The following is a 21,818-nucleotide window of genomic DNA, read 5'->3' on the forward strand; positions in this document are numbered from 1 at the left end:
AAAAGAAGTCACTCACATTGTCATATCAGAAGAAATTTAAGTAGAATGATAGTGCCATTTTTATTTAATACTTATAGCCACATGTTAAGGCTTCACTTAGCCTTAAATTCCAGAACAATTCCTAATAGCTTAAAAGTAGCACTGAAGAATAATTTTTAGCAGCTCATTAACTTGCTACTATTTTGTAAAAACAAAAAAACCTTGGAAAGTCTTATATAATGAACTCATTTAGGCAAAAAGATATATGCATTAAAAAATTCTGCAAGAACATGTGGTTTTCTGTGAGAACTGGAGAGCCTGATGCAGAAAGATGGGAACTTTTCTTTACTTTATATGCTTTTGTACTGTTTAAATTTTATTTTATTTTACAATTAACATGTATATTTTATAATAAAATGCATTAAGAGAAAATGTATAATATGTAAGTATTTTTGAAAGTCAGGCAGAAATTTAGAAATTATAATCTCCTGAGAATATACTGACGATGGATAATACTGTTTAATATTGTACTTCCTATTTATTCTCCTTACTAAAATATGAAAGTATACAGTGAAACAGACTAGGACACAATAAAATGAGACATACATCAGCGTGTCCAAAGCAAGAAAAAAATACTCTTATACTTAAGAAAAATTTCCAAAAGCTGAAATCGCAAAGATCTATCTACTGATTATCAATGGTCTTTATCACTGAATATGTTCAAATTTAGGGTTTGAGGTTTTCCAAAAAAGAGAACTATTATATATTTAGTAGAACCAGGTACATGACAGACTTAAAGACAAACAAACAAAACCTAGCTGCTCATAAGGAATCCTTTATATAATTTAAAAAATGATCTCACTAGAGACATATGTACAGGAATATTATAGGATTTTATTATAGGTGAATTGGCCATAAAATTATAAACTGTCATTTTTAACCCTCAGTTACTTTTTTTTTTTACTGTTGATAGATTTAAGTACAAAACATCTTTAAAAAGTATGGTTCTTGAATGATGGCATATACACCAGGTTAGTAACAACTAACCTTCTAAAAAATGTCTGTGGAAAAGCTTCCAAATGAATGCAATTTCGATATCACTTTTAACAGATTTAAGTTATATCTATTCTGCCACTAGTAACAGCATTCTTTGATGGTAGCTCACTATAAGATACTGTATTGGAAATACGTAAATTAAGCAACTGCTTCTTATGATACGCATCATTTTCCTGGTTGGTGTGTTCATCCAGAGATTTCCTTATACAGTTCTTTAGTTCATCAATTCCTTCTCCAGTAACTGCAGAGATGGGGATGATGTGTTGGAACTCCACGGTCCTCTCTGGAATCATACTTTTTTCAAATAAATGCAAAAAATCTGAAACAAAGAACATAAAACTAGGCTGATTTTCACTGTCTTTGAAAGTAAGTCAAAACTATGCTAGAGGTTTGACTTGTGAACCAGTGAACCGAAAACTAAGCATTTTAAATTTCTTTTTTCCTTCTCTTTCTAATAATGTCTCAGAAGCTTTGGTTTTTACTAGTGACAATGGTAAGGTTCTTGGCACGTGACAGGTACTTAATAAATATCTGTTGCATGAATATATTTTAAACAAAATTAAGTGTAAGTAAAAGATGAATCACAGAAGATGATTTACTTACAGAAGCAATAAATTTTGTTTTGGGGCAGCTCAATAAAGTAAGACAACATAGATTTTCTGAAAGAACTTTCCTATAACATAACATCATTTGTGATTTGGACTATTCTAGCTTGCTTCAGTACACAGGTGGCCTTTAATTGTCCTAATGGCTTATCATCACTGGTGCTATGAGCCATACTAAAATTGAAAAGAATTCAAGGAGTTCAATTCATCATTTTAGATGAATCCAATCTATCACCCCACAGGGGCTGACAGCCATTATATAACTTTTCCTTTTTCCCTGCCACCAAGGCAACAGAAGTAGGGATGCTATACTGATGGGATGGATCAACACTGACATGAACTGGAAAGGCTGCCTAAAAGAGGTTAGCCAAACCAACACAGAGCTTGGATTCTGAGATCCATTTACCCCCAAGGAAGTCCGAGAGGCTAACTAGGGAATTATCACTGAGGGGACTACATTGTTTTATGATGGTCCAAAATAGCCACAAGCTCCTGAATTACCCTCCCTTCTGGTACCTCCTCTGAAAATTCGCTTTTCTGCAAGATCAGCCAGCAAATAGATCTAATGACCTCATAAAGCAAATGACATTAAGGAATAAAGGTTTATTTATAAATATTCCAGAGAATATTTATATCCCAAAGTAACTTATTAACTCAAGGACAGCCCAATATGTAAATTATACGGGGTGTGGGGTAGATTTTGAGAGGGGAGAGGGGATCTTCTGGTGCTGCCTGATAGTCCTAGTACATTATAATTTAGTTTCCCCAGTTTTTATCACAAGGATAAAAAGAGAGATTAGGTCTATTTAGAAACATGTTAACTACTTACCTTCCACCCTACTTTCCTCATTTGTGCAAAAGGTCCTCTACTAGACTCAGAAAAATGAAAGCATCATCACTGTAGGATACAGAGTGTTCTGCAAAGGTCAATACTCAAAACTATGAAGAATCCCTTTAAATGTCTTTACACATAATGGTCCATTTAGGAACAAATTTCAAACAAATCCTTTTGGAGTAACAGCATCTATTATTCTGTAGCCCACATACATAGTGACTCAAGTTCTTTTTAGAAGATTCGTACTCCTCAGAGATCTACAGACCTGGCGCTGCAAAGACACATACCTCTTTGTAGAACTATTAGCTCTGTTTTAAAATTCACGATGTACTAGGGGAATGAAGTTCTAGAACTGGTGAAATACGTTAACAGACTTCACAGGTAGATGCTGAGTTTATTCTCTTCTGATCCAAATCCCATTAACTCTTTAAGAGCCCACTTTAAGCTTTACTTCTTCATGAGGCCTGACATTTGCAGCTCAAATTAATCTTTCTTTCCTTCTGTCTCCTCTAACTTATTGTCCATATCACACATTCTGAAATGGGGTATTATTTTTTACAGTGTTATTTAGAAGTTTCATATGGTATGTGTTCTTTCTTCAAAGATACTTTTTTTTTAAGAGTAGCAACTTTCAGTTTTCTTTTCCACTGATTATAGTACCTAGCACTCTCTGCAAATAGCAAGTATTCATTAAATTGGCACTAAATGAATGAATGGGTTTACCTTTAGGATTCTGGAGTTGGTTCATCAGTACATGGAATTTATCTTGGGCATCTGGCAAGTCCATTTTATTAACTGCCAGGAGTGCAGGTTTTGTCTGAAGTTCCTCTCTGTACAACTCCAACTCCTTTAAGTCAAAGAGAAAAACCAAATAATTTTATTAAAATATCTATATAAATGACCTATTTGGTAATGTCTTTCTTTACTTTATAGGCCTGGGTAATCTAGGGCCCATTCTCACCTCTGAAATGCAGTAAGTCCCAATAACCACAAAACTAATTAACAAAGGAAATGCAGAAAATGCTTACTAGTTAAGTCATGTGTTAATACATTTTAGCTCACATGACATCCTAGAGACAATTGTGATTTTGTGCCTAGAGCCAAATACAGATATCTGGATGTCTAGTAAGCACATAAATAAAATTCAGAACTAGATAGTGACAGCTTAATGCTATACCTGTATTATTCTTGGAAAAAGTTAAATATGCTTAGAAGTAAATGTTTGTGACTATGGATTATGCAGTGGTTTTGTATATTTGACACTAAAAGCATGAGCAAAAGAAAAAATAGACAAAGGGGACTTCACTAAAATTTAAAATTCTGTACTTCAAGAGACAACCTAAAGAAAGTGAAAAGACAACTGAAAGAATAGGAGAAAATATTTGCAAATCATATATCTGATAAGGGATTTGTATTTAAATTATAAAGATCTCCTACAACTTAACAATTAAAAGACAACCCATTTTAAAAATGGGCAAAGAATGTGAACAGATATTTCTCCAAAGACATACAAATGGCTAATGAGCACATAAAAAGATGCTCAACATCATTAGTCACATTTCTCAACATCATTTCTCATTGAAGAAATGCAAATCACAACCACAATGAAATACCACTTCATCCCTACTAGGAAGGCTAAAATAAAAAGACAATAATGAGTGTTGACATTAATGTGGAAAAATTGGAACCTTCATACATTGCTAGTAAGATTGTAAAATGGTGTAATGCTACAGTCACTCTGGAAAACAGTTTGGCAGTTCCCCAAAATGTTAAACATAGAATAATCATATTATCCAGCAATTCTACTCCTAGGTATATACCCAAGAGAAATGAAAACATATCCACACAAAAACCTGTACACAAATGTTCACAGCAGTGTTATCAATAACAGGCAAAAAGTAGCAAATGAAATAGGATATAAAAGTCCTGAAGATAAACAACATCATGTTGTGTTAGAGAGAAATCACTGGCTGGATATAGAATGTATGGGGCGTGGCCAGGGGTGGGGGGAGGGCGGAGAAAAATAGAAATACAGTGCTTGGTAAGAACCCAACCTTGCCAGACCTCGTAAACCATGTCCATGTTAGACTTTAACCTAACAGCAATGGGAGCCCATTGAAGTGTTTTAAGCAGGGAACAAACATCTGCTTGGTTCTTTAACAAAGATCACTGTAGCTGTCATATAAAACATGGCCTGGAGAGAACTAAGACTGGAAGCAGGGAGACAAGCTGGAGGGACTTAGAACATTCTAGTAAGAGGGGTTGATGATTATAACAGTGTGGGTGAAGACAAGTAGCTACATTTCAGAGAAATTTAGGATATAAAACAGTCAGGGCTTGATACAGGTGGTAAGAAAGATAGAATCACTACCACCGAGGTTTCTGGCTTACATATTCAGTAAAGTTCTGGGGGAGGCTGGAGAATTAAAAAAAAAAAAAAAAAAGTTCAGTTCTATACATATTAAATTTGAGAAGTTAATGGGACATCCAATCAAAGATGTCCAATAGGCAGCTGATTTAAAACATAACCAAAATATCTGAGTATCAGAGAACCTAAAAAGTAGACTGAGAAATAGTCTAAGAAGTAGGAATAAAAGTTAAGCAAGATACAGTCTGAGAAGTATGTAACAGGGATTTGGAATCAAGGAAGGTTTTAATGATTACAACAGTTTGAGGAGCAGGTGAATATCGCAAAACTGGAGACAGCAAGTTTAGATAATTCTTTAATTAACATCAAAGCTTTAAAAAGTAGAGGCAGGGCTTCCCTGGTGGCACAGTGGTTGAGAGTCCGCCTGCCGATACAGGGGACACGGGTTCGTGCCCCAGTCCAGGAAGATCCCACATGCCGCGGAGCGGCTGGGCCCATGAGCCATGGCCGCTGAGCCTGCACGTCCGGAGCCTGTGCTCCGCAACGGGAGAGGCCACAACAGTGAGAGGCCCGCATACCGCAAAAAAAAATAAAATAAAATAAAAATAAAAAGTAGAGGCAGACTATATATTTATTCGAATTATAATACGTTATTCCATACAGTCCTATGTGCCTACATATTAGACCAGATATAAAACAGAAAACCTACTTTTGAAAGCAGTAGTATGGTTTCAAAGGCAGTTCTGTACTGAGTTTGGGAAGAAAGCTGAAATCCAGAAACATCAACCTAAAAAAAAAAAAAAGGGAAAAAGATTGCTTTTAACATAAGAACAACAGCTATACAATTCTATTTTGAAATGTTTTACTCGCTCAAGCTAAAAATAATTTCTCAACCTATACTCTACTGGTAATTTAGTAATTTGAAATGAGAGAAATTGATGTTTTAAGATAATTATAATTATTCTGATAAAACCACAATCATTAATGAGAAACTAGTACAGATTAAACAATTTATACCAATACAGACAATCTCATATATAACTCAACACCAGAAATGAAGTAGGAAATTGATCCTATATAATTTAGTAGTATATAGAAAATCTTAATGAATTAAACCCGACAAGTATGGCCAAACTTTCATCTGACATAGTAAACAATGCCACTTCCATCCCCATATTATAAATAAAGATTACTAACTGTATCTGACCCCTATCTAAATAGATTTAGTGGAATAATATATGCTGCTACTTTATCTTTAAATATTATTATAAAAAAATTCTAGGAAAACTAAATTCACTGGTTCTCACATTCATTTAAACATTACATTGATATGCATATGACTTACAACAAAAAGTAGTTGTTTAGTTCTTTCTATATGCTTGAGGAATTTGTGGCCCATTCCTTTGTTCATGTGTGCTCCTTCTATTAAACCAGGAAGATCAGCTATTGATATCTAACACAAAATTAAATGGTATGATAATAAAAAAAATATGAAAACCACAAATACAATTATATCTAACAATTTTCATGTTATTTCAATTATAAACAGTTCTTAATTTGTGATTACCACTGCATCTCTATAAAGCCAAGATACCTTTATAACAAAATAAATGTATTAAGAATCAAAGTCCTTTGTTATCAGAAATTAGTCCCATTTTTTACTTTAACAATCTAAGAATTTTATGGCTTAGGTTAACATTTACTAATCACATAAATTCTCTTTAGAATTCCATAAATTATATTGTTCACTATGAACTTTTCAAAGAATTTCAATTTTCTAAATTCTTAAAAGTATACAAGGATATTAATTCAGCAGACATTGACTTAGTATAGCTCTGTAGTTTTAAGTTTTTTATTCTATATGTAAATGGTTATTTGGTACCATTGTTTCTTTATTGTTCATATTCTACCAGAACTATTAACCACTCTTAAAAAGTAAGGGAAATAGTGTTACTATACTCCTTTTAGAGGTTATAAGAGTTACTAACCATTATTCTACACTTGTGGTTTTCAAACCTCACTGCACATCATAATTATCTAAGAAACTTTTCTAAACTACAGATGCTCAAGCCCTATCCCCAAGGGGTTTGGTTTCAAATCACTGGGGCCCAGGCTTCATTTATCATTGTTGTTCTTAAGCTACCCAGATGATTCTGATGTACAGTAAGGGATGAGAAACACTGCTCTACACATACTGCCTGTGTGGTTAAAAATTTCAGTTTTAAAGAAAGCTGGAGCTATGTGACAAAGCAATGTACATGTAGGTCTCATGTCTTGAAATTCTCTTCAGAGGTTTTCTACTGATTTCCCTTAAAAATTACCAATAATGTTGTCTTTTCCTCTAAATATTGTTCTCTAAATTCATATTATCCTGCACTTATAATTTTAATTATTTAACATTCTATATAATTGTCGAAATTTAAAAAATTTTTTACTGTTATACCACTATTATAAATATACATCTTCTATGTCTTTTGAATTATGTCAATGGATTATATGAAAGTATACTGATACATCATCACTTTAAGCCCATACTTTACATTAGGGTTCACCCTTGGTTTTACACATTCCATGGGTTTTGACAAATGTATGACATGTACCTAGTATCATACAGAATAGTTTCGCTGCCCTAAAAATCCTGTGTGCTGCCTATTAAACCTTTCTTTCCTCCTAATCCTTGGCAACCGTTGACCTTTCTGCTATTTCCATAGTATTGCCTTTTTCCAGAATGACATATAGTTGAAATCATACAGTATGTAGCCTTTACAGATCGGCTTCTTTCACTTAGTAATACGCATTGGAGGTTCCTTTGTGTCCTTTCATGGCTTGATGGCTCATTTCTTTTTAGTGTTGAATGACATTCCATTATTGAGATGTACACAGTTTATTTATCCATTCACCTACTGAAGGACATCCTGGTTGTTTCCAAGTTTTGGCAATTATGAACAAAGCTGCTGCAAACATCCGTGTGCGGGCCCTTGAGTGGACGTAAGTTTTCAGTTTATTTGGGTAAATACCAAGGGATGCACCTGCTGATCATACATTACATATTTGTAAAATTTTGTTACTTTCCTTTTTAATTTGTTTTTATTCTAATTATTCAAAAGTTCTTCTGTAGCAAGGAAAAATACATTTTAATAGCTAGTTAAGACAAGGATCCCATTCAATTAAAAAAAATTTTTTTTAAACAGTAAGTTGGAGTAAAAGTACATCCATGAACTTTAGAAAATGTTTTTAGGAAATGAAAATCAATAATCAAATATGGCAGTAAAATATGGACTTGCAATGAGGACAAACTGATTAAGGCAATTAAGATACAATCAATGTTGTAACGACAAACTGGACTCAAACTTTAGAAGAACAAGGAATTATATTCTTATACAATATTTTTACTCTGATAGTGGTCAGCAGAATTGATTTGATCATGATTTCACTTATCAAAAACAAAATCCTGCTACTTTTTCCCCCTAACACCACAGAAACTGCCAAATATTATAAAATCTAAGCACTAAGGCAAGTACTTTCATTACTAACCAAGTGTCTTATTTTAAAAATACCCACCTGTTTGAAATCATTATACATAATTTTTCCGAGTTCAGGCTTTAATGTTGTAACTAAAAGAAAAACAATAATAAATTGAGGCTAGAATAAAGGTTTATGCTCTCAAAATTGTCTTAGCGCCATGTATAAAATAAATAATATTTCGTTTCTATGAACAACCTAATTCAGATTATGTTCTCATCTGTTGAAATTAAAGGTATAATTATCTTTGCTATTTATGATATACTTGGAAAAGGACAAAATATAGATTTTTATAATCTTCGAAAGCACAGGTGTAATCTAATTAGTGGGCCTCAAAGTCCCTGTCTCAAACTTTAAGGAGCATGGTAAAGGTGCTGAGGGTGGAGGCAGAATTTAGGTTTCTATCCCTTGGGCTGTGGGTGAAATCTCTCTATGGTCCTTTCTCATTTAGTTATCCTCACGCTTCATCAATCCTGCCCTAGCCTCCTTCCTAGGACTTTTTGCTTTTCTTCTTTCCTTCTCAAGAATCCCCTGTATTGTAACAATAAATATTGGCCATGTGATTTATAGCAATTAGTACAAAATTAACTCTACTTTATTAATTTTAGAATGGTTTAATTTTATTTTCCATGTTAATGTCATTCTGTGCCATTTTGTTTAATGATGGCAAAGATCCTATCATATTCATTCACTACTCTTAAGCTTCCATTATATCTCATCCAGCTACTGCAATAGCCAGTTCTACTAACTGTTCTTTCCAGATCCATTTACATCCCACACCAATCCATTTTCTACATTACACGCCAACAGATCTTTTTTTGAAAAGCAAATCTAACTGCTGTTTTCCCTTGTTAAAAAGCTATCAACTGCTCTTAAGCCACAGAGATCAAATACAGCCTATATGGCCTATATCACCGGTCTCCACCTGCATCTCTAGCCTCATCTTGATTCCCTCTTCCCCTTACTACATGTTGTCTAGACAAACAAATCTACTCCCTGCCACCACAGAGTCTTTGTGTACATGCTATTTCCTTTGACTGAAAGACTCTCACCTCCATTGTCTGTCACCAATTAACTCATATTTATTGTTCATATCTCAGCCCCACCATCACACTTCCCCAAAGAAATCTAAAGCAGTCACCTACACTCTTTCATAGAACCATATTATATTCTCTTATATTCATTAGTGAGATATGTGCCTTCCCCCACTTGTCTGTAAGTTCAATAAAAATCAAAACAAAAGAAGTATTCACTTCTGCTTACCAGTCTTTGTAACTCCAGAACTTATTGTATTGATAGTTCCTAGAAATAAATACTTGCTAAATGAATGAAAGAATTGATCTCTGCCTTTGTGGCATTTATCACAGTGTTTAATAAAGGGTAGGTGTTCATAAAATCATTAACTAAACTGAATAATGATTATACAATAGACAAATAAATGCAACAAAGTGTCTAATAAGCAGTACTAGGAACTTTGCTGAGAGCTATAAAGGTTTCAAAGGTTAATGGGAAATACATGTACTCTGTCTGCCAAGAGTTTTCAAACTAAGGCTAACCCAGTTATCATTTTTTTCATATTCGAAGAAAGATTAGTCTTTAAAAATTTACCTCTACACATTAAAAAAACAAAACAAATTATACTTACATGCATAATCTGCAATTGCAGGTTTTGCATGAGAAATCTTACTTAGCAAAGAGGATTTTCCAGCATTTGGGAATCTGAAACAAGAAAATAAATTTATACATTACAACAAATATCAGCATTATAAATACTTGCTTATCTCTGAATTCCTAACATTTCAAGAAGCAGACTTCTTGAATATTGCTGGGATTAAGAGTAGACTATAGGGCCTCCCTGGTGGCGCAGTGGTTGAGAGTCCGCCTGCCGATGCAGGGGATACGGGTTCGTGCCCCGGTCTGGGAGGATCCCATATGCCGCGGAGCGGCTGGGCCCGTGAGCCATGGCCGCTGGGCCTGTGCATCCGGAGCCTGTGCTCCGCAACGGGAGAGGCCACAACAGTGAGAGGCCCGCGTACCGCAAAAAGAAAAAAAAAAAAAAAAAGAGTAGACTATAAATTTAAAATAATCTTGAAAAACTTGAGGAACAAAATATACTTATAGAAAAGGTAAAGATAAATTTATGGTGAACACTAAAGATGCTTCAGTATTGACAGTATATCAAATAATGTTAAAAAAAACAGCTTGTAAATCATAGAAAAATATAAAGAAACTAATAAAAATACCTGCAATTCACTATCTCTAGCTAAATACTGACAAAATATTTCTTATTTTGTGGATTTTTTTAAAAAAACATTTTATATGGACATTTCACTAGCAAAGTAATGAATCCTATTTAGCCATCACCTAGCTTAAACAAATATTAATACATTCTTAATAATTTTTCTAAAATTGGTTTCTTTAAACAGAGACCCAAAAAAGGTCTGCATGTTACATTTGGTTGATGTGCCTTTTAAATTTCTTTTGGTACAGGCTCCCTCTCCAGGTTGTTTCCCCTTTGCAATTTTATTTTTAAAGAAACTGGGCCATTTGTCCTGTAGTTTCTTTGCCATAGTCTGGATTTTTCTGCTGATGCCCATGACGTCATTTAACATGCTCCTATAAATTGGTAGATGTGAAGCCTTGATCAGATTCAGCTTTGATTCCTTTTTTTGCTGAAAGACTATTCACAGTTGGTCAGTCTCCTTTTAAACTGAATTATATAAGGTGAATGCATTTCAAGGGTGTAGTGTAATTTACTTAACTAATTTCTTATTGTTAGGCATTTAGGTGGTCTCAAATTTTTTACTGTTATAAATAACTCTGCAAAAAATACACATACAGCTAGAAAGACATACGCCAATGTTAAGTCACCTTAACATCAAATGGTGCGATTAACATTCAACTCTTTTTTTCTTTCTGCAAATGAGCACTAATTTGTCAAGCTTTTTAAAAAAAACTTTAAACGCTGAAGTGAACCTTACATATACCTTTAATTTCTTTCCTGAGGTAAATTTCTAGATAAGGAAATACTAGATTAAACTATATCGCTTTTTTTTTTTTTTTTTTTTTTTTTTTTTTTGCGGTACGCGGGCCTCTCACTGTCTGTGGCCTCTCCCGTTGCGGAGCACAGGCTCCGGACGCGCAGGCTCAGCGGCCATGGCTCATGGGCCCAGCCGCTCTGCGGCATGTGGGATCTTCCCGGACCGGGGCACGAACCCGTGTCCCCTGCATCGGCAGGCGGACTCTCAACCACTGCGCCACCAGGGAAGCCCTATATCGCTGTTTTAAAGGCCTTGATTTTATTGCTAAATATCCCTCAAGAAAGGCCCACAATGGATGAAAGAAAGTACTAGGAATGGGGGCCACTTAAGAGATGATTTCCTAAATTTCATTCAGATATTTTCATTAAATTTATTCAACCAATGGGAATGTAAATTGGTGCAGCCACTATGGAAAACAGTATGGAGGTTCCACAAAAAATTGAAAATAGAACTACCATATGATCCAGCAATTACACTTCTGGATGTTTATCCAAAAAAAATAAAAACCAAAAACACTAACTCAAAAAGATATATGCACCTCATGTTCACTGCAGCATTATTTACAATAACCAAGATGTGAAAGCAATCTAAGTGTCCATCAATGGATGAATGCATACAGAAAATGTATGTGTGTGTATGTGTGTGTGTGTGTGTGTGTCAGTGGGGGGCGGGGGGATTACAAAATGGGCAAAGGCAGTAAAAAGGTAAAAAAAAAAATCCAGTTGTGGGGAATTCCCTGGCAGGCCAGTGGTTAGGACTTTGCACTTCCACTGCTGAGGGCTTGGGTTCGATCCCTGTTTGGGGAACTAAGATCCCGCAAGCCACATTGTGTGGCCCCCCCCCCAAAAAAATCTAGTTGTAAAAAAAATGTCATAGGGATATAATGTACAGCATGGTGATTATAGTTAATAATACAATATTGTATATTTGAGAGTTGCTAAGAGAGTAAATCTTAAAAGTTCTCATCACAAGAAAAAAAATTTGTAACTATACATGGTGACAGATGTTAACTAGATTTATGGTGGTCATCATTCTGCAACATATACAAATGTCAAATCATTACACTGTACACCTGAAACTAATACAATGTTATATGTCAATTATATCTCAATTAAAAAAAATTATCCAACAAATATTTATTGAGCACTGACTTGGGTCAGGCAATATACTAGGCAGGAGAAATATAGCAATCAATAAGACAGACGTGATCCTTGTCTTCACAATTTTCATTCAAATCAAGATCTTTCAAAACTCTGCCAAATTTTCATTTGGAATAATGGTGTAATATTTTACAAATATTAATTTGGAATTCTATAAAAATGTATATGCTCTTAATGGAGATCTTTAAACAATTTTTCTCATTAAAATATTTCTGTAATAAATTTAGAATAAAACTATGTGAGATTTCTTAATAACTCGTTTCCCCTGGAAATACAGTATTTTCTTATATCCTGTTACACTCAGGCTCTTGTAACTTTTTGAAAAGCAAACTGCAATCATTTTTGCCATGATTATCATTAGTTGGACTTGCTTATTTCTTTCTAATATCCTCATATTTTCATAACAATGACTAAACACAGAAAAATGCAAGCAACTATTTCCAAAGAGATCAAAATACAAGAAGAAAAAGGAAGCTACCAGGTGAAGAACAGACACCTGAGACTTTTTTAGAGGCTGAAATCCAACCTATGCAAAGACCAGATTTGAAAACAGCAGTACAAGTGTATTAATTTTATGATACCTTTCTTCTAATGTTCAGTTCATTCCTGAAACCGGCTAAAAGGACATCTGCTTATGCTGGTATTCACATTAGCAACTTTTTAAGAATAGTTACCTAATTTAAAAGCACTAGCATACATGTTAAACATTGTGCTCTAGAATCACAATGCTTGCTATTGACTAATATCAAGTCCACTTCTGAAAAGCTTAGTGTATCACTATATGTGGTCTCCAATAACTTGGCAATGATGATAATAGCAGCTACCATTCATTCATTGAGCATTCATAAATCCAAGGCATGTATTATGCTGCAAATGCAATATCTTACTCAGCAATAACATTTTAAGGTGAGAACTACTGCCATCCACTATTAAAGATGAGAAAAAAAAAAAAAAGGCTTAGAGAGACTGTATCCAAGACCATCCAGCCAGCCTCCAGAGGATTTGAGATTCTAACCCAAACAGTCTCACTTGAGTCTCCCATCGCCATCCCACTTTTATTCACTACTCAGCCTTGCTATGTTCTTCTTAGGCTGTAAAGGTGTCTCTATGGAACCTGAAACATATTTTCCTACAAAATGAGAAAAGGAATGGCTGGATTCTCAGTCTTATCCACAAAACCCTATTAAGTCCATAATGTTCCTAAAAATATATAGTATTACAGAACCTATGACTCATAACCCTCATAACTATGTTTCATTGAAAATATTAAATGAGAATGGCAAGCTGAAATGCCAGGATCACACCTTTCTCTGTTACAATTTCAGCAGGAATGAGGCCTCTGTGAACTCTAAGCCACTGCTGGTAAGACCTAAACAGGCATGGAAAGAGGTGAGGGATTCAGAGTGAAGAGTGTGGTAAGGAAGCAGTGAGATGCAGGAAGAGGAAGATGAAAAGAGCTTAGAAAGAAGTTATGGGAAAGCAAGGCATGGAACTGGCAGCTGGAGAACAGCGGCAGTTTCCCCTCCCTTTTCCTGAGGCCTTCCATCTGACTATTGTGTAATGCTATAGTGGGACTTGGGAGAGGAAGACAGAGAGGGAGAGGAGACATGCAAAGCTGAAGTTTTCCCTTCCTTTATCTACTTTCTATCTTGCTATCTATCTCCCTCCATTTATGTGCCAGCACTGCAAACCCTACAGCTAAGTAGCATTGTTTGATGAAAGAATGAAGGCTGGTGGAAGAGGCCAACATTGGAAGGTCTGCAGCACTGAGAATGGAGAGCTCCTAAACAGAGAGTGAAGGATAGGGAAACGGTCATAGCAAGATCCAGCTTAGTGCTCAATAGTGTGTAAAGTTGATGGTTGAGACCATCTGTACCGGCCTTTAGTCATCTGATTAACGATACTTCAATACCTCTATCAAGACTTGTAAGAATATCTTACTACTGAAGCCCGCACGCCTAGAGCCTGTGCTCCGCAACTAGAGAAGCCACCTCAATGAGAAGCCCCGCGCACCGCAACGAAGAGTAGCCCCTGCTCAACGCAACTAGAGAAAGCCCGAGCACAGCAATGAAGACCCAATGCAGCCAAAAATAAATAAATACAATAAATAAATTTATTAAAAAAAAACAACTGTGAGAAACAAATGTTTAAAAAATTTAAAAAAAAACAAAAAAAAGACTTGTAAGAATATCTTGATCATTTTTCCCCTACTTTTTATTTTCTTCTATACACTTTTTAAAATGTGGCTTGTTTGGATTTCTCATTTTATTCTTTAACACTTGGTAACATTCTTTTGTATTTGATTGATTTTTCTGTGTTTATTTATTTTCTAACATTTCCACTGCCCTATTCAATTGCTATGATCTTTGACAAATGAATAGTGACTATGAAACTCTATGTTGGCAATATTAGCAGCATATTCTTTTTTTTTAAGCAGCATATTCTTAAAGTACACAAACAAGACACAAATTCCATAAACTAGAAATAATGCTGGCCCCAAATTACCATTTATATTTACTTCCTATTCATGAACTATCTCTCTGAAAGTACAAAAATAAAAATATGAATGATACTTACCCCACCAAGCCTATATCAGCTATAAGTTTTAGATCAAGGTGAATTACTCGTTTCTGGCCTTTCAATGGTAAGAAATTTGTAAGTAATTTACCACCAAGACCTCCTTCAGCTACCAAAATTCTGTCTTTCTCTTTATTGAGTGCTCCTTAAAAAGAGAGATAAAGATACTTAAAGCAAAGATTAGTAAGTGGAGCTAACCACTAATGACATTTTTCTTTCAGAAACAGATGCCAGGAAATTCCAGTTTACAAATCTAAAGGGCTAAACGATAGCATCAAGTTTCTATTAAAAATCTGACCCTGAGAAAACACTTTTGCAAGTGGTTGAAAAAATGCTAGTTATTTGTTTTAGGGCCTCCCTGGTGGCGCAGTGGTTGAGAGTCCGCCTGCCGATGCAGGGGATACGGGTTCGTGCCCCGGTCTGGGAGGATCCCATATGCCGCGGAGCGGCTGGGCCCGTGAGCCATGGCCGCTGGGCCTGCGCGTCCGGAGCCTGTGCTCCGCAACGGGGGAGGCCACGACAGTGAGAGGCCCGCATACCGCAAAAAAAAAAAAAAAAAAAATGCTAGTTATTTGTTTTAAAACCGAGTAAATACTCTTACATCTTTAAAATAATTTTAAATCTAGCAGCTAATTCTGAACTGTTATATAATGTTTTTAAAAGCTGTTTTATAAACTAGCAGCTAAAATACTTAACGTTTAAAAAAAATCCTGAAACTTAAGAGGTGCTATTCCCCACAGATCTCAATTTTAGAAAATGTGCACATTTTTCACAACCTTAGAATCTACAATACACTTACCTATAATTTTACCATTTTCATCAGTTATTGAAATACCCAAAGGTACAGGAATTTCACAGTCTTTTCCTTTGGAGCCTTTCAGTGCACTAACTCTATAAAAAAATAAAGCTAAATTAACATAAAGAAAATCTGCTAGATTAAATGGTTGATGTTTCAAGCAAATACAATGGTAAACAAAGACCAGTAACCAATTCTTATAATGTAGATGTTAAATGGCCAAATAATGGAGAAAAAATAAAATTATCCCTATTTATTTATTTGCATTTTAGACTACTGTATCTCAATAAAAATAATATTAAGTAATGATTTGTTACCAAGCTAACTACCAAAAGTCATTTTAACTCATAATGAACTAAAATATTGTATGTTTGAAAGGAAGAGATCGTTGCAACATGAATAAACTACAAAAAATTGGAAAATCCAGTGAATAACAAGGCTTTTTAAAAAATGACCTGAAATGAGAGTACTTTATAGGAGGCTCATATGGCGATTCTTAAACTATTCAAGAGAGAATAAAGTGGTACAAGCTTCTAACTAGTAATTCCACTTCTGGGAATTTATCCTAAAAAAAAAAAATTGAACAACCATGTAAACTATTATACACACAAAGATGTGTACTGCATTGTGACAATAACAGTAAAAAAAATCAATAATTACCTAAATAGATGAATGACAAAATAATTTATGTTATTTCCAATACTATAAGACTATGCAGCCATGCGTAACTATTTTCTGGAATGGAAAAACAAGTTAAAAGAGAAGGTTGCAAAATTTTGTGCTCTTGTTTTTGTATCCCTCAATTTTACAGACACATTTAATTACATTTGGGTAGAGACACACAAAAGTCTTAGAAAAGTCATGAAAAGGTTAATAGTAGTTATTTCCAGGTAGAACAAGTCTCGGAAGGGGAATAAGATTTTGCCAGATAATCAAGGCAGGAAAGTGTTGGCAAAGAGAAAGAAAAACAAACCAAAAAAACACTCACACACATCCTGGATTAGGAGGGAACAAGGTATTTGGTGAAATAATAGTTATTTCTAGCGTAAGCATAGCAGAAGGGGGGTGGAAGACACTGTAGTCCAGATCACGAAGAGCCTGATATGCTATGTTAGAGAGTTTGAATCTTATTTTAGATTGATGGGGAACATTGAAGGATTTTAAATATGCAAGTGACATTAATAAATTGGTGTTACAGAAAAAGCACTGTAGACATAATTGGAAAAAGAATGGATTGGAGGTGATGACTGAGATGGGAGAAGGAGACCAATTTGGAGAATACTGCAGTATTTCAGAAATGATGAAGGTCTGGCTTGTACCTATCTTTCTAGTCTCATCTTCCTCTACATTCTGTGTTTTCTGCATTCCAGCCACACTGACCTTCTTTTAGTGTTTTATACTGGTATTTGTCTTCTATCACTGGGCCTTTGTTCATGTTGTTATCTTTCCTGTAATGCTTTTTCCTCCCCTTCATCCAGTTGGCTCCTATTAATCCTTTAGATTTAAGCCTCTACACTCTAAAAATTCCAACACACAATCGCAGTAACTGTTCTATTTAAATCTTTCTTAACATTTAAACGTTATACACCATCTTTAGCATACCACTTATCTAAACACAGAATAAGGTTGGAATTACAGCAACCTTAATTTTCAAAAGAAATTATAAAATGATGAAAAATTTTACTTTAGGATATAAACTGCAGTTATTTTCTACCTGTAACATCAAAATAACACAACAACATTCTGATCTTAAAACTTTGATTACTGAATTCTAATATAGGGCTCTCAAAATTTGCCCTGTAAAGACTATTCATAAACAAAAATGCTCAAAAGAAATTTAAGGGGTTTCTCCAAGGATTCCTGTACCAGCAGAGGATGCTGCTGGATATTTGGGGCAGGATAATTTGTTGTTGCTGTTGGGGGCATTCCTCACCCTGCGTTACAGGGTGTTTAGCCTATATCCAGGCTCTAGCCTTTGCTTACACTCATCCGCCAAGCAAGTGCCACATTCCACCCTCTACGATTGTGACAAATAAATATACCCAAACACTTCCTTGGGAAGGGGAAAGAAAAAAGGAACAGAAAGCCTAACTTTTATACCAACACCTCCTAAGGAACAACAGAATGACAGAGGCTTGAGGAACCATAGACTGCATTTTGATGGAAGCTTTAAGAATTTTTTCTTCGTTTTCTTTACAATGAAAGAAAAAATTCTTCTCATATTTTGAGGCCAACATAATACGGTCCACAGAAAATAGCAAACATTAACAAAAAATAAAGGGAAGATTTTGCTGTCACAGAGAGAAAATCAAAACAGAGGCAAAAGGAAAACATTCAAGAGATGTAACAGCAAACAGGCTCTAAATTTTAAGTACTGCCTACAAGATGCTGGCAGAACTATGGGTGGTAGTGGGGTGGAGTAGCCAGTTAAGATTCCAGAAAGTTTCCTAAAGACTGTCAAAGATAATTTTAGAAGAAAACAGTGGGGATTCAGATCACTTTCTGGTTCTACAAAGGAAGTATAAAAGAATATAAACAGACACTGGGAGAAGAAAAGGATAAAAAGTTTAAAAACGTCAAAACATTCCATAGTTCCTATCTTTTATATTTACTAGAGACAAAAATAGTAGATTTTTGCTCAGTTACAAATCCAGGATATTATTTACTTCAAATTACCAATTAAATTTTTATCTCAACTTTTTTTTCTTCTTCCGGAGGGAATTAATTTCATACAAAGCCATTCAGTTAAATACTTACCGACTGTTTGCTCCCTCTCCAGCCACAAACCGTTTCTGAGGATATTTATCTTTAAGTTGTTTTAAAGTCATTTTGTTATGGGCTACAACCCAGACGTCACCACCTCTTCCACCTTCTCCGCCTAAGCGAGGGTAGCCCATTCCACCACTTCCTCCCCTGGTGAAGAGTCTCAGGTTATCAATGAAGCCTCCATACTTAAAAAGAAAAGAGGACGTTTGTATACCACATGTGCTTACCAATTTTGAACTCCTTTCTAGTTCTTTGTTGCCACTAAAACTCCTAAAAAAAAAAAAAAAAGGCTTTCCGTATGCCACACTTACTGTCTTTTCTTAGTTTACCTCCTGTCTGACCTCACTTTCCCATTAGATTAACTCTCTTAAGACCCTGTTTTTCACTATCAATTGTTGTCCTTCCAATCCTGAAGGTCTCTGACACTGGCCCACTTTTCAATCTAGACTTTCTCCCCTGGGTGATCTCAGTTTGTACCAGTAACTATCACCTAGGTGAGATATTCTCTATCCCAGTTAGTTGGACATCTCCACCAGATGTGAGCTTAATAGTCTAAAGCAACTGAGAACGAGATCAGTATTTAACTTATATTTGAAACCCCTCAAATATATAACTTGTTCTTAGGTATTGAAAGGATAATAGTCACCTAAATACATGTTATATAACAAAACCAAACTTTTCCCTAGGTAAATTCTGTTCCTCCAATGTTCTCACAAATAATGAAACGATAGTTTATCTACTCACTGAGACCACATATGGGGATCTTGGACTATACCTGCTTCTCTTCCCGAAGCCCTACTATCTTTCCTTTTTTGGCACAACTAACTACCCTAGTATCTTTATCATTACATTAGCTCCCAACTGGTCTTTCAACGTCTAGTCATTCCTTCCCCAAAACATCCTCTGTCTCACTGCCTGAGTGATATTTCTGACAATGGATCTGATCTCTCAACATGTTTCTCTCCCTTACTCAAAAACCATTCATGTTTTTTTGCTGTTTATGAAATAGAGTCTAAAATTCTCAGTGCTATGTTCAAAGCTCTTAACCTACCCTTCCCATTTCATTTCCATTCCTTCAACCCCTCCTATATCCTCTTCCTCTCTTTGCTCTATGCTACACAATATACTGTCACTTCTCCATGGCATTCTGCTCATGCTTTTTCATCTACTTACAATGTCATTTGTTCTTTTCTATCATAAACCCACCTGAATGTCATATTTTCCGATGTCTTTCTTAATTCCTTTAACCAACACTTACCATTGATTTTCCTGGGCTCTCAGTAATTGGATTATATCTCTATTATTAGATCTCTAGAAATCATACACTGTATTTAGGGTTTATTTCTGTTTCCCATACTAAATCAAGAACTTCTTGCAGGTAAGATCCTATGCCTTAACCCCATGGCTATCAAAATTCCTCACAAAGTAATTTCTTAAATTCATAATCTTCATGTCTTTAATCATTTAGAATAGTTTTAAGCATCGAAAACATCTGGGAACTTTTTTCAAAAATGCATACACTCCACTGACCATTCTGATACTCTGGAGGAGGGAATGAGAATAGGGTAAGCCAGCACATTTATCAAAAGCTCCTTTGCTGATTCTGATAAATCGGTCTAGACTTGAGATTGCAGTGGATAGTTACACAGCAAAGATTCAAAGCACAGCTTTTCATTTGAGTATGCAAATATAGTCATGAAACAGAGTATTGTAAGGATGGAAGGAATATACAAAACGTGAACTTAAGGGCTAGCCAGAGTATTTTTCTCTGGAGGCTGACGAACTTATGCTTTGGCTGGGTAGAGCTAGATCAGAAATGCATCACAGGTAAGTGAAGAGGTAGATTCCCCTTGCAAACAACAATGACTGGAAGTGACTGTTATGGCAGTAAAGTTACACAACTAGCATTTAATAACATATCCAGCAAAAAATGCAGTAGTTCATTCTTTTAGCTTACAGATTAGTTATCCTATATGCCCAAGTACTATCCTTCACAAGTCTCTCTTCTTCTGACCACCTATTTTCTGGAAAATAGAGAGTTGAATAAAATAAAACTTTACTAACCATGGTATTACTAACCATGCCTTTCCTCCGACAAAAAGAAACCTCCTGTTTTTGAAGTTCCTTTCAATATGTGACACATTTTTTACTGCTCTAGATTTATCAGGTTCATAGATTTAGAACTCAAACTTAAAAGTAATATCTCAATCTCGTCCTTAGTTATAAGGTAATGCCCAAACTTGATGACGGCAGGTTTCAAAAAACATTGCTAGTAAGGATCTTAAAGAGCTTTTTAAATTTGAAAAGCAACTGTAAATTTTTTGCAGAAACGATTCTAAAACCCGCACTGCACAAAAGCTGACCTAGTTTCTTGCAAGAAGGCAAGTCAGTTATCTATTTTCGTTTACTGATGAAAAGTTGTCTTTAGAAAGCTCTTAATAACAATGCACTCAATGAAAAAATATGTAAAAACAAGTTAGGGATATTATTACTTAAAAGAAGGAAAATACACTATTTGAGCCAAAAGAAAAAGTCAAACCTACACTTCACATACACCGGATTGCATGTATAAACAGCAGGCATTTACCCCAGCTCTTCATCCCACGTACGCACAATTCCCTTGAAAAATCTCAAACTCTGTTCCAAACAACCGTCCTAACCGTGCCCGGTAGACTAGACACGCCCTTCTCACCCCTTACAGGTCAAGCCCGACTCCCTGAGGGGCGAAAAGGAGAGGACTATGGTAGAAAAGAAGCAGGAAAGAGGCCCCCAGGAAGAAAACAGTGGGGAGGGATGGAGGCGAAGGAGAACCAGAGCCCTCAGGTGGGGCTAGAGGCACCAGGCGACGGACATCAGGCTGAGGGGCACCAATCACAGACCTTTCTGAGCAACACCCGACTGCAGTTCACCATGTCCGCGATGGGCAAGCATTCACTCCCGCGGAAGCTGCTCGCACCGAAGTGCGGCGCGCTCTTCTAACGTCACCACCACCCGCAGCTGCTATTTTGTATCCGCACGCTGCCGCAGGAGAGCCTCAGCGGCCGTAAGGCGCGCGCGCTTACGGAAACGTGCGCATGCGTTTTGCTGTGCCCCCCGGGGAGGGAGAAGGTGGT

The 21,818-nt window shown here is 35.7% G+C and overlaps 1 protein-coding gene across 1 annotated transcript; it reads right to left on the minus strand.

The window, feature by feature from the left end:
• Nucleotides 1-25: 25 nt before the first annotated feature.
• Nucleotides 26-21,703, minus strand: GTPBP10 (GTP binding protein 10). Its single transcript, XM_082631600.1, has 10 exons — nt 21,585-21,703; nt 18,697-18,890; nt 15,943-16,034; nt 15,144-15,288; nt 10,011-10,084; nt 8,405-8,457; nt 6,189-6,296; nt 5,553-5,630; nt 3,199-3,322; nt 26-1,354 (listed from the first exon to the last, which is right to left on the minus strand). The coding sequence occupies exons 1-10, from the start codon at nt 21,615-21,617 to the stop codon at nt 1,092-1,094; spliced, it is 1,164 nt and encodes a 387-aa protein (XP_082487726.1). The 5' UTR covers nt 21,618-21,703; the 3' UTR covers nt 26-1,091.
• Between the last annotated feature and the right edge of the window lie 115 nt (nt 21,704-21,818).

The sequence above is a fragment of the Mesoplodon mirus genome (genome assembly GCF_964341445.2).
Source record: "Mesoplodon mirus genome assembly, chromosome: 9".
Taxonomy (NCBI): domain Eukaryota; kingdom Metazoa; phylum Chordata; class Mammalia; order Artiodactyla; family Ziphiidae; genus Mesoplodon; species Mesoplodon mirus.